Genomic DNA, 14,303 nt, shown 5'->3' on the forward strand with positions numbered 1-14,303 from the left:
GCCAAATGGCCTTCAATTTGACACCGCATACATATTATGCCAAATGGCCATTATGCCAAACGGCCCTTATGCCAAATGGCCATTATGCCAAACGGCGTTATGCCAAACGGCATTATGCCATATGGCATTATGCCAAACGGGGTACCGCCATTGCACGGGCCATGGTCGTTGCTGTTACGCTCCAAGGCAGAATCGACTGCCCTGAAATTCTGGAATTAGTAAACTTGAACGTTCGACCTAGGGCACTGCGAAATAACGGAATGCTGAGGATACCTTTTCGAAGAACGAATTACGGACAACGTGGAGCGATGGTGGGTCTACATTCAACATTCAACGAGGTTGCCCCATGTTTTGATTTTAATCTATCCCGACAGACGATTCTCGTAATTTTACAAGGGCTTATTCTGCCATGTTTCATAATTAACGATGATTTTATTATAAATACTTTTTTAGTATCAATTAGGATACGCATCATTAGGACCTAAGTTGTCTGTTGATGAATCAAACAATAAAGAATAATGAATGAACCATTTTAAAAAAGGGATAACAGCCCTTCGGTAACGCGGGTAGACCTCGAGACATATTTTCCAGGGAATTCTTGTATGACATGGAACGGAATTTGGTTTAATATATCAAAAAGGGCATAAACCATTTTTTACAAGAGATAACAGCTCTTTCGTTACGCTTGTAGACCTTAGGTCCTTGGTTACGCGTGTAGACTCCAGGAAATTCTTGAATGTCCTGGAACGTAACAATTGTTTAAGGCAAATGATGAATATACAAAGCTTCTACTTTGTTCTTTGGGTTTCTAAGAGTGCCTTCTTATAGGCTTACTTTTGGATGTCAATAATGTTTCAAATTCTTTTTACGTCACGTGCCGTAAAAAGGAGGCCGTAAAACGAAATGACGTATAAAAAACTGCCGTAAAAAGAGGGTTGAGTGTAATTAAACTGTTGTTAATCCAAGTTTTATCTCTGTTGGATTCCGTTACCACTGTCCGAACCCCCTAAATTTCCGGAGGACCATTACTCCATATTCCCGGTGGACCGTGGTGCACAGTTTCACCTAGAGTCCTGGCACTCCGACGATGATCAGTCGCCCCTAACATGGAGAATAGACGCTGTTGTGAGCCGATCCTGACACGGAGAACAGACGCTCACTAATATTTGCACCTCCGGAGAGGAGAAAACCCCCCTTCTCTGTCAGCATATGACCATTATTGTTACCACCGGGGTTGGTTACCCCGACCAGCACCACGGGGAGGTAGGGGTGGGAGTTGCTGGGAAGAGGCTAAGGACCGCGAGATGCCTATTTTATTCCTTCAGGTACGCGAAGTACCAATGGTACGCTTTACCCAGCATTTGCTAACATTGTACGTCGCGGATAATGCACATGATGTTTTATATCAAGATACTTGTTATCAAGTGGTTGAACTCGTAATCTAAATAGGCTAATAAATTGTTCGACGGGTTAGTTCATTGATGCCACCCAAGGATGTTAACGATCATTCAGTAATTTGCGTTCGATTATTTAGTAGTTTGTCATTCCCGAAGCTGAATTTCAAAATATGTTGTATGGTGGACTTCTAGTGCGAAGGTTTTTCTACAACTTAGCCTAATGGTTCGTTATTAGAATTCAACTAATAACGGAGTCCACCTACATATGAGACAAACAATCATTCAGGCGGCCTTCTTTCCAAACATGAAACACCCTTTCCTGTTGTTTTCTGTTGCTTTATTGATAATTTTAGACTTACACTTCCAAACTTGTTTTCATTATATTTTTTTCTGTTTTTGCAGTTTTATAGTTTGCGGTATATTGTTGTGGTACTTTCAATATATGCTCAATTTTGTGTTGCAAATTTTCTAATCGGGTTTGTCGCTTCCTTAGTTATCCTCTCTGTACGTCAATTTATTAGTTAGTATTTTCTTTTGGGTTGGTTTAATTATTCATTCAATAATTTTAGCTAACATGTTTCACGATTATTGTGGCTTTTTATTTTATTTTTTTTAATTATTAATCTGATCTGTGTCGTGCAACTGTTCAAGAAGTAATATACATTTTTTTTTCGGCTATTTTTATTTTCATTATAATTGTTACATGTTAGTATATGTGTGTGTGTAATTGTGTTGGTGTAGTTGTTCTAATGTATGTATATAAGTGAGTGTGTTCCTACTGGATTCAAAACTGTCTATGCTAGAATAGAGTAAAAGCTTCGAGCTTCAATCGTTCTTTCTTCCACTGTTAATTCCTAACGTAAAACGTTTATTAGTTGAGAGAATTTTACTCAAAGCTAATTTCGAGAACAGACAACGAGGGGATTTCACCGTTATTTTCTTTATCTTTTCGGAATAATTTAGTCATGTTGTGTGCTGTATAGTGGACTGTTTTATGTCGAAGCAATCTTTCTGCTTAGTTTCTGTTGAAGAACAATTCGGAAGAAGCAGACCATTTTTGTTAATTTTATGAGCGACAAGTTAGACAAATAAATTAATAAGGATCGCGTATTATAACGTGCCCTAATTTTATTGCTGTTTCTATTTAACTGATATTTGTTTTTTAAGGAACATCACCAGAACGAGACGAATCATTCACTACTTTCTGGATTATACTTTTTGAAAAACAATTTTCAGGTGTGCTGTGTTCGAATATTGTTGCCATTTAGATTAGTTGATTGTAACGCCTACCGAATTAATTTCATTGCTTCGTTCAAGCTACGGAAATGAATAACAAGTTTTTGAAATTATCGACATGAGAATTGGGATCATGGAACATAGTATATGAGCACTATTCATACATTTGTGCTGCATATGATAGCATACGAGTGCCATAGAGCGGGAAAATCAGCAAAAATGGGACTGGTTCGCAATCATAGGCAGTGTTCAACGCAAATGAAGGCGATTTATACTCGTCGAAAGAAGATGCAACCCGCATACTGTTCATGCAATTAATCTTCAATGTTGTGTTGTAAAAATATCCATACCTTATTAAAGACTGCCTATATAGCACCCCAATTCGAGGATAATCTTGCTTCTTATAACAACGTCGACTTCTATCTTTTATCTGATTTTTAATATTCAAACGATTCAAACAGCTACTTTCTTAGGTCATGAGTACACCAACCCTGCAGTGCCGATCAATTTCCATTGAACAGCCGAGAATTCCATGAGTGTTTTTTATTTAATTATTTGTTCCAACACTGATAAGCTACATCCTCGAGATCTAAAAGCGAACACGGAAATTGTTTTCGTTTCATTTAGTCTATACGCATTCTTCACAAGGGAGCCAAAGAAAAATTGAAAAATGCCTTTCAAAATACATTTTTGTTCGAGCAAAATCAAATGGGGAAACGACTTAGACCCCGAATGACTCAGATCCTTTCTATTCATTATTAAATAACTATATGGGTCACCAATAATATATTAGAGTTTGAAATACAACAAATAATTAGTTGCTTTCAGTCGTCTACATAACAAACCATGCTAAAAGTGGCTTGGTCTTAATCCATGTTCGGTGTAGCAAAATTTCGGGTGGTGACTTTTCTGGCATTCCTGAGTATAGAGTCATAGAGTGCTAACCCTATGATATACAAGATTTTGAAATATTGGTGAATCAAAATGCACTTGTGCCAGGTTTGCAAAAAATATATAAGAAAACTGTGAATGAAGGATAACTCCAACTTCAAGGCAACAATGTTCAGAATACTGCACACGGCGATGTATAGGACGAAAATTGCATTTGTCTATAAACCAATAAACAAAAAATTAAACAAATGCGCAAAATACTTCTTTATGTAAATCGAAAATTGTGAACGCGTTCCCCCATTTAATAACGCTGGGGAGAAAATAGCTTCCGAAATCCTACATTTTTTTGTTAAAGAGTGGTAAGTGGATGATTCCAGAGTTTTATTCAAAGTTTTTATTTTATTTTGCCTCAGCTTTGATGACGATTATTTTCACTAGTTTTGTTTAGCAATTTCACTACACTAGGGCTATATAAGTTTGCTTCAATGAAATACAATTTAAAGTGCATTAACTCAAAGAAAAACCAAGAATCCTTGCTCCTCCCTACCATTACACAATTAGGCATATATAAATAAGGATAATAATGCATTAGACTTCATAACAAGATACGTGATAATATAAGATAGTTTCATTGTTGATTCATAATCACTTCCTTCAAAAAAAAAACAATTAATACCTAAATAACTAAACTGGATATAATAATCATTAATAGATGCAATCGTGAAAGCAGAACCGGCCTCGTTTCTCTCTAAATCGTAATCTACCAAAAAATGCTTATCAACACGAATCCTATTGCACTATGTAGTTGCATTTGAAGTTCCGGTTCCTACACTTCGATCCGGGCTGTTTTTCTTTAAACAAACAAACGGTGAATAATTTAAATTAACTTACGTTTCCGGGGTGAGGATGATGGGGAGGGTGGACAAAGCAAAAGTACAAACGGTTCCAAAACGAAGAAAGTTCAACTGCGCTGGCGCAACGGGATCCAAACGTGCGCGGAGAAGATGGTTCAACAAGCTACCCCTGTTCCTGCGTACATTCGAGCGTTCTCCTCCTTCTTCCACGGTGGCCCTGGAAGATCCGCTCCGCTCGTTACGTTCCTCCGTCCAGTTTAGATGATGCGGGGCAGTAGAGTAGCGTAGTTGTAGTCCAAAACAACCGCCGGGGAAGTGGTGTGCATCATATGTGGCGCTGTGCCAGCCGCGCTGGCTGTAGGAGCTCCGGAAGCGGCCTGGGCTGCCACCTGGGACATCATACTGCTCGTTGTTGCCGGATGTGATGGAGGAGCCTGGGGTTTCGGAGTTTTATGCTGGAACACACAGTGCGGCTTTCGGCACCCGCCCGGTTGATCCTCCCAGAAGCACGGAGTAGCCGAACGTGGCTTCTCAATCTTCATATGACGCATGGTGCACGTCCGGTTGTAACATTTCCCTTCTTGCCACAGTTTGCAGGTTTCTTCGTGGCCAAGCGCAGCTGGCTCATGGCGATACTCGCAATTCGTTCCCTTTTTACATGTCGAGTAGTAGAAGAAGTAGCAATCATGCAAATTCCTTGGTAGATCCATAAATGGTTGATTCTGCACAGGTGGTGTCTTCCGTGGAAGTCTTCGCCTTCGTGGTCGGAGAGCAATTTTTGCTGCCGTCGTCGCTTGGTGCTGCTTTTGCTGCAGAATGACGTCGAATACCGATGCTAACTCGCACAGCGAAGGACGTTCCGGACAGAGCGCAATGTGTTATGTTTAGTAGACTTTGAATGGCGAACTTTTTTCACGATAAAATTGGATAATAATACAATAACACAAAATTACTCTTCCATCCACTATGTAAAATGGACCCCTGTCAAAGAGCGTGTCACTTTCTCTTATGTATTTATCTGCCTGCGATGCTTCTGCGATGGCGATCAGAATGCATTTGTCAAATTGACAGTAATGCAATTATATCGTGCCGGTAAAGAAGACATCGCTCGTTTTTACCGTTTTTGATTAAAAATGCACGGAGAAAAGATAATAGTAAACTTGAAGATTGAAATTCGACTACGAAGGTAAATTCTTCACGCACAGTCTGACAGTTCCTTATGGGATTTTACTGGGAGGGACAAGAAGGGGTGATTGGCGGCCATGTTTCACGCACAGTCTGACAGATAGCAATGAGATTTTGCCATAAGAGTGAGTAGAGGCATTACACGTAAAAAAAAGTATTTGTTTTATTTATTTGATTTGATTCATGTACATTATTACGTACACAAACCGAGAAGCAATCAACTGTATAAATCAGTTGAATTGTAAATAGGGTAACTGTCCTATTTTGGACCCCTAGAGGAAGTGCTTCCCAATATATGCTTATATCTATTCAAATACAGGTTCGATACGGGCGGAAACGGCATAATTTCAAAGATGAAGGTCTTTATGAAATAGAAATTCGAAATGGGCTTCAGTTATTGATAAACCGGTGAAATTTACCATTTTCTGAAATGAAAATATTCTTCGTCTTGGACAGTGCAACATATATTGGACCCCCAAATGTACACATTTTGGACAGCCCCAATTTAGTCTCTTCAAAGTCGACGGCTCTCGGCCCTCTTTAGCCGTGCGGTAAGACGCGTGGCTACAAAGCAAGACCATGCTGAGGGTGGCTGGGTTCGATTCCCGGTGCCGGTGTAGACAATTTTCGGATTGGAAATTGTCTCGACTTCTCTGGCATAAAAGTATCATCGTGTTTCGGAGGTATGAATGAAGAATATGAGTTCCGATAGCAGGTGATAGACAGCTTCAAAACTGCAATATATTGATAAGTTAGTTTAGGTGTGTGTCTGTAAGAACAATATTTCACTCACATATTCGTTTTCTTCTTATTTTTTGTCCTCTCCGAAACTAGTTCTTCAATGTTCTTCTTATGTGACCTATGTGTGGTAGTCCCATTAATGTTAAGTATTTATTCATTAGCTTTAAGTTCATTATGATCAGCACTTACTTGTAGAAATTCAATAGCGTACTTTTTAATTTAGCTTACTAATCACTCAACCGTACTATGTTCTTTGGCACCTATAGCAAGTTTAGGGTTAAGTATTTAATAATTCAGAACAATTGCATGTGAGTTCATTTTACCTTTCTTTTCATTAACAATAAGCATAAACTAGGCCTAAGTTAAGTAGCAGATAAGTTTAGTTGTCGAATTCACTACGTTTTAATATTATATTGGAAAATATCTCGAATGCACGTGACTATCTGTGTATTTTTGTTTTCCGTTCAGGTTCTGGTATCGTTTTATCCTGCCAAAGATCACCTGACGTTGACAGCTAGGGGCGGTACTGAACTCACTCACGTATATGCCCAGTGGGTTCGTTACCTCCTCCCGCCCGTGTAGTTCTGGACCGACCAGATGTCCGAAGGTCCAGTGGAGCTATCTTTACCGCAGGTCGATTTAGGAAGCCATTCTTTGTTTGCACGATTGCTCTCCGAACTTGACCATCCGATGCCTTGGTCACTTCTACTATTCGTCCTCTCAGCCAACCGTTGCGTTTGTTCTCCTCGACGACCAGCACTAGATCTCCTACCTCTAGCGGCTTAACTGGATCGAACCACTTAGTGCGTCTAGTTATGGTGGGTAGGTACTCTCGTATCCACCTACCCCAGAATTGATCCACCAAGTAGTGCGCAAGGCGCCAACTATCCCTCAAACTGTTTCCTACTGAAGTAACCGAAGTTGCTGGTTGAACTATGCCCCTGGTACCAAACAGCAGGAAATGGTTGGGCGTTAAAGCCTCTTGTTCTGCTGAGTCCAATGGGACATACGTTAATGGTCTAGAATTAACAATCGCTTCCGCCTCCGTAGCTACCGTTTGCAAGACTTCGTCGCTTGGATGATGCTGATGATTCGCAATGGCCGACATAGCTGTTTTTATAGAGCGTACCATGCGCTCCCATGATCCACCCATGTGGGGCGCCGATGGTGGATTGAACTCCCAGCTGGTCGCAGAGTTAGTAAAGGTTACTGCACACTCCTCGTTGATGTCTTTGATCTGTTTTGCTAATATGTTGCTGGCTCCCACAAAATTTGTCCCATTGTCACTATAGAATGACTTGGGGGAGCCTCGTCGTGCCACAAATCGTCTTATCGCCATAATGCATGATTGTGTAGAGAGATTGTGAGCCAATTCCACATGTATCGCGCGTACCGTGAGGCACGTGAATAACGCCACCCATCGTTTTACTAAACACCGTCCTTGCTTTACCTGTATCGGCCCGAAGTAGTCCACTCCGGTGTGGGTGAATGGGCGTACGAATCCTGTAACTCTCACTTCTGGAAGGGGTGCCATCATTGGTGATTGTGGTGTAGCCTTTCTAACGCGGCAGTTCCAGCATTGCTTTGACACCCGACGTATAAGGTTCCTTAATCCAGGTATATGAAACTTTTGACGCATCTCGTTACAAACTGTTTCTCCATTAGCGTGTAGGAACAGCCGATGATAGTTCTCGACGAGCAGGTGGGTTGTAGGATTATTTTTCGGTAATAGTATTGGGTACTTTGTATCAGCTGAAACGGTTCGCGCCGCGATGATCCTGCTGTTCATCCTTATGACACCGGTTTTGTCAATGAATGGTGACAGCCCATGTAGCGGGCTACATTTCGGAATTAGAACAGCGCTGTTAGGATTTTTCTGATTATTCTGCAATATTGTAGATTCATCAGGATAACTTTCGGATTGTATCTGCCGCCACATCAAACATTCAGCAGCATGTAGTTCCTTTTGCGACAAGTAATCCGATTTAGACCCCCTTTCTCCTTTGAACAAACGCACTGCGCGTAAGACATAGGCTGCTGTTCTCAGGAGTCGATGCCAGTTAGAGAATCTGGAGACGTCGATCAAAGGTTTCGGCATTATGCGATGGAACAGAAAAACCGCACGTAATTCTATTTCGGTATCCATTTGTTTCTGGGTCGGTTCCTTGGGCCATTGTTCTGTTGGCTTATATAGAAATTCAGGTGCGCTATACCAGATGTTTCTTGGGTCGAAACTTGGCCCATCTTTCCATTTCGTAGCCTTGTCAGCAGCATTTAGTTTTGATGGCACGTAGTGCCATTCATCCACGCTAGTAGAAGTGAGAATCTCTCCCACACGAAATGCAACAAATTGATGATATCTTCTACTGTCGGATCGCAACCAAGAGAGTACAGTTGATGAGTCCGACCACAGAAAGCGCTTTTTAACCTGGAAATCTAATGAGCTCAAAACAGAATCAAGTAATCTGGTTCCGATCATCGCCGCTTGTAGCTCCAGCCGAGGTATAGAAAGTGGTTTTAACGGCGCGACTTTCGTTTTCGCTGCTACCAATGCACACCGTGGTGTGCTGTTATCGATGAGGCGAAAATAGAGAACTGCTGCACTAGCCTCTTCACTCGCATCTACAAACAAGTGTGCCTCAACATGTTGGAGCGTAGCACCTTTTACTCCTTTGAAAAAACAGCGTGGAACTGCTACCTCATTCAAGCGCAGCATATACTCACACCAGCACTTCCACTTGTTATGCAGTTCAACTGCGATAGGGTCGTCCCACGCAGTTCCGGATCTCCATATCTGCTGCATCAGGATTTTCCCATGCACGACGAAATGAGATATTAAGCCTAGAGGGTCAAACAGGGACATAACTGTTCGTAGGACTTGGCGTTTAGTTGGTGTAGTTGACCTAGTGACCAACGTTTTAATCTCTTCATTAAGACCGTTTAAATCAAAGGTGAAGATGTCCTCTTTGGGCTGCCAAATCAGGCCCAATACCCGTTCCAGATCTAAAATTTTTTCTAGGTTCATGGAAACTTGTTGTAGCGCTTCGCATTCTCCAATGATGTTCAGTACTCTTGTAGAGTTGGAGCTAAAATTTCGGATCTCAAACCCTGCGTGGGAGTGTATGTGTTTTACCTCATGTACCAACGTCACGGCTTCCTCTTCCGTATCTACACTATCTAGAAAGTCGTCCACGTAGTGGTTGTGTATGATTGCACTAGCGGCTCTGGGATAGCTCTCTGCGAACTCCCTGGCGTTAATGTTTTTAACAAACTGCGCCAGACTAGGTGAGCAGGTGGCCCCGAGTGTAGCGACATCCATGATGTAGATTTCGGGCTTCGATTCTGGGTTATCACGAAAAATGAAACGCTGCGATTGTTTATCTTCGTTGCGGATGTGGATCTGATGAAACATCTCCTTTATATCTCCTACAATGGCAATGTTCCTCTGCCTGAAGCGTAATAATACTGCCATCAACGCCACCAGGAGATCCGGTCCTTTTAATAGCATGTCATTAAATGACACTCCATCCACGCGAGCTTTAGCGTCCCAAATCAGCCGCAACTTTGAAGGTTTCTTAGGGTTTTGCACAATACCTAAAGGCAGGTACCACACTTTCTCCGGGTTTGTAGATTCAATCTCATCCGGTGTAATGCGATGGGCGTATCCTTTGCTCTCATACTCAGATATCTGCTGCTTAACCTTTGATTCAAGGGCTGGATTCTTATTCAACTTTTTCTCTAGCGCTTTCCGTCGTAGTGCCATAGGGTAACTATCAGGGAAGCAGACGTGGTCGTACTTCCACAAGAGTCCCGTTTCGTAAGCCTCATTCACCCGTCGAGTTGTCGCCTGCATGATTAGCCGTGCACGCTTGTCTTCTTCGGCTTCTGGTTTGATAGTCACGGTAGACTCTTCAACGGCGAAGAACTGCTTCATCCAAAGATGTAGTTCACGATTGCCGTTCTCACCGTCCAAATGGAGGCTCGGTTGCTCCATAGTTGATTCGCTGTCCAAGCTCTTCCCGTAGATACACCATCCGAGACGTGTTTTGGATGCCACTGGTTCGTTGTCTCTACCTTCTCTAACTCGTAACGAAGTTAATAACTTGACGTGCTCTATTCCAATAATTATTCCCGGGGAAGCGTTCGTATAGCTGCGTACAGGCAGGCCCTTCAGGTGCTGATAAGAACGTTGTAATTCATCGTATTCCATCGTTTGAGTCGGTAATCGAAGCTTTCGTACAGTGCGCACGTTGTGGAGAATGAATTCTTTTCCTTCGCCACAGATTACTACACTGATGCGTTGGGATTCCTTTTCCTCTCTTGATATATTACCTGTCCAAGTAAGTGAGAGGCAATCCGTTGGCCCTTTGATACCTAACGACGATGCAATGCTAGATTCTAACAGAGTGGAAGAAGATCCATCATCCAAGAAGGCGTATGTTTGGATTTGTTGGCCATTTCCGTGAATCGTCACCGGCAAGTAACGAAATAGAGAATATTTCATAGAACTGTGCATGTTTTGATGGACAACAGCTTTCGATTTTGCGCCACAGGTTGTTTTCGGGTTCTCCAGCGAAGAAAATCGAGCGGTGTGCAACAGTTTATGATGGTAAATTTCACACCCATCTACGCCACATTCTTTCCTTGCTCGGCATGGCCACTTGCGATGAGGTATCAGACAGCTCCTACATAGGTTTCTTTGCTTGATCACTTTCCACCTATCATTGATCTCTAGTTCTTTGAATTCTGCGCAGTTTGCTATTTCGTGGTTAATTTCCGCGCAATATAAACATGTTTTGTTTACTGAGTCTGCTTCGTTTTTCTCAGCAATCGAGGGAAGTATCGGCTGAGTATCTTCCGAATGAGTGAACAATTTTGGCTTGTCCTTCCCCGCGTGACCGAATTTGGCATCAATCGGAAGTGTGACGTCCGAAGCCATCACCACCAATTCGGACATGAATGCGCTGAACGTTGCTAGATTAGCATGCGACCATCTGTTTTTGAAGTACGACCACTGCATTTTTAGTTGTGGAGGAAGTTTCTCCACTAGCTCGTAAAGCAATGTCGGATTCTCTAAATGATCTGTTAAGTTGGCGATGGACATATGATCTACGACGTTTTGCACAGCCAAACCAAATGTGATTTGAGAATGCAGGTTCTCGGCCTTCGGAGAGGGAACCGCTCTGAGCTTTCGCAAAAGTGAATGGATAAGAATACCTGGCCGACCGTACAACCTCTGCAACACGTTGATGACGTATGGCACCGATTGTGGCATCAGCAGTCTGCTTCTCACTGCCTCTAGGGCATTTCCTTGGAGGCACCGTTGAAGTCTTGCCAGGTTCTCCGCATCGCTAAATCCACATGCCTCTGTAGAATTACGGAACGAACTGTAAAACAAAGGCCACTCCTGTGGATCCCCGGAAAACATTGGAAGCTCGCGTGGCATAACTTGTCTTGCCGCTAGCTGTTCACTCGAGGGGCCACGATGTTCACTTGACTGTTGAAACTGTTGTTCCTGTGGCTGATGTTGATGCTGTTGATACTGACTAGCTGCAGAGTTACCGAAGTATGCAGAACAGGATGTTGGTTGGAAAGCATTCCCTTGCATCTGGACGGGTGCAATACTGTGTGTAGTTTGATTCGGGGCGTTCGAACTCGTTGACATGCCGTAGTTGCTGAAGGGCATCGTTACTACTCCTGCTGAACATGGAACTGGGTTGCAGCCTTGTTGACGCACACCACTGACACCCGTACTGATGATTTTGTTGTTTATCCAAGTGGAGCTACAGTCGGAACTTAGCACAGCTTTGTACATCGCAGAGTTTTGAGACGAAACCGGGTATGTTTCGACCGCACGTGTTGTAGTTGGCGCCAAAACTAAGTTTGTTGAACTTATTGGTATGGATGTACCCACGCTCGTATTGTCCATAAGAGACACATTATCATATAGCCTACTTAGCGCCGATACTGCCACGCCAGTGTGTACGGATTTTTTAATGGCACGATGTGGTACACTACTTATAATTACCTCATTAGTAAAGCCAGTGGATACACTGCTTGTAACTAAACTATCAAGTCCTGTTGGTGCATTGCCGGTATAAGGTGTAATGGACCCATTATTACACACAACTGGTGTGTAGCTGAAACCTCTCAACGATGAACTTTTGACGATTGAGTTCGTAGGGAACGCAAGAGACGATTTGGGGGGGAAGCTCGTGACAATTGAAGGAACACTTCCGCTATTCCCTACTGGAGCAGAGCTGAGACCAACCGAAACTCCACGCGGTGAATCACATCTGGGTAACAAAGGAGTACTCACCGGTGGTTGGTTAATCGATATTTCGGTGCATGATACGTATTTACCGGGAACATTAGTCTCCGCCCCACAGAGCGCCATTATAGTAGCCTCCGCAGAGTTCGGTGTGGAAGTCGATGCTGGACCGGTAGCGACTGTTGAAGGAACGTTACCAATATTTGTTGTTGCAACGTCTGGGGCGTTCGTTGTTGACGTCGCACTGAGAACTAATGCTGAAGACGCTGACGGTTGGGCTGCCTCTGCGAATACGACCACTGCTGGCATGCTGCTGGATGGCGCTATTACAAATTGTTTTGATGCGCCTACTTCCTGACCACTAAGCCATGAGCGTACTTTCTCGCGACTGGCTCGGCTGCTCAGTCTTGACCTCCTACTTGCACCATCCTCTGCGTCGTCTGCTTCCGCAAGAAGTATAGCATACTTTTGTTTCAGGAAGTTCTCCTCTTCTTCAGCAATCTTCCGTCGAGCGAATGCCTGAGCTGCTTCTTCCTCCAGGATTCTCTTGGTCCGCATAGCTTTCTGTTCTTCAAGTAGTTTCAGATTCAAATCTGCACGAGCCGACCGTCTACTTGTTGAAGAACGACCATCAGTAAACACTAAATCTCCTACTTGATGACTACATCTATCGCATTTCCAGCTGCGATTCGGATCTGCGATAGAGTCCGTCACTCCAGCGCAACCGAAGTGCACCCATGTATCGCAGTTGTCGCATCCAACAAGATTGTCCGCAGTATCAGATCGGTCACATTTGGAACAATGCTTACCGATGTCATAATCCATCTTCAGTCAATGCTCAATATTCGCACCAGAATATTTTTGAAGTTTGTTTCGGAGGTATGAATGAAGAATATGAGTTCCGATAGCAGGTGATAGACAGCTTCAAAACTGCAATATATTGATAAGTTAGTTTAGGTGTGTGTCTGTAAGAACAATATTTCACTCACATATTCGTTTTCTTCTTATTTTTTGTCCTCTCCGAAACTAGTTCTTCAATGTTCTTCTTATGTGACCTATGTGTGGTAGTCCCATTAATGTTAAGTATTTATTCATTAGCTTTAAGTTCATTATGATCAGCACTTACTTGTAGAAATTCAATAGCGTACTTTTTTAATTTAGCTTACTAATCACTCAACCGTACTATGTTCTTAGGCACCTATAGCAAGTTTAGGGTTAAGTATTTAATAATTCAGAACAATTGCATGTGAGTTCATTTTACCTTTCTTTTCATTAACAATAAGCATAAACTAGGCCTAAGTTAAGTAGCAGATAAGTTTAGTTGTCGAATTCACTACGTTTTAATATTATATTGGAAAATATCTCGAATGCACGTGACTATCTGTGTATTTTTGTTTTCCGTTCAGGTTCTGGTATCGTTTTATCCTGCCAAAGATCACCTGACGTTGACAGCTAGGGGCGGTACTGAACTCACTCACGTATATGCCCAGTGGGTTCGTTACACATCGTGTTAGCCTCATGATATACGAATGCAAAAATGGTAACTTGGCCAAGAAACCTCGCAGTTAATAACTGTGGAAGTGCTTAATGAACACTAAGTTGCGAGGCGGCTCTGTCCCAGTGTGGGGATGTAATGCCATCAAGAAGAAGAAGAAGAAAGTCGAATTTATAATTTACCCTGGTCAATTGAGCCGAAGCAAAGTCTTTCGATTGGCATGCATCAATGAG

General features: G+C 42.6%; 2 protein-coding genes across 2 annotated transcripts; both read right to left on the bottom strand.

Moving 5' to 3' along the window:
* Positions 1-3,184: 3,184 nt before the first annotated feature.
* On the bottom strand, positions 3,185-5,397 carry LOC134212032 (zinc finger CCCH domain-containing protein 11A-like). Its single transcript, XM_062689529.1, has one exon. The coding sequence runs from the start codon at positions 5,086-5,088 to the stop codon at positions 4,636-4,638; it is 453 nt and encodes a 150-aa protein (XP_062545513.1). The 5' UTR covers positions 5,089-5,397; the 3' UTR covers positions 3,185-4,635.
* Positions 5,398-6,622: 1,225 nt separating this feature from the next.
* On the bottom strand, positions 6,623-14,072 carry LOC134212033 (uncharacterized). Its single transcript, XM_062689530.1, has 4 exons — positions 13,837-14,072; positions 13,702-13,773; positions 13,565-13,630; positions 6,623-13,505 (listed from the first exon to the last, which is right to left on the bottom strand). The coding sequence occupies exon 4, from the start codon at positions 13,398-13,400 to the stop codon at positions 6,837-6,839; it is 6,564 nt and encodes a 2,187-aa protein (XP_062545514.1). The 5' UTR covers positions 13,401-13,505; positions 13,565-13,630; positions 13,702-13,773; positions 13,837-14,072; the 3' UTR covers positions 6,623-6,836.
* Between the last annotated feature and the right edge of the window lie 231 nt (positions 14,073-14,303).

Source organism: Armigeres subalbatus, chromosome 2 (assembly GCF_024139115.2).
Source record: "Armigeres subalbatus isolate Guangzhou_Male chromosome 2, GZ_Asu_2, whole genome shotgun sequence".
Lineage (NCBI taxonomy): Eukaryota > Metazoa > Arthropoda > Insecta > Diptera > Culicidae > Armigeres > Armigeres subalbatus.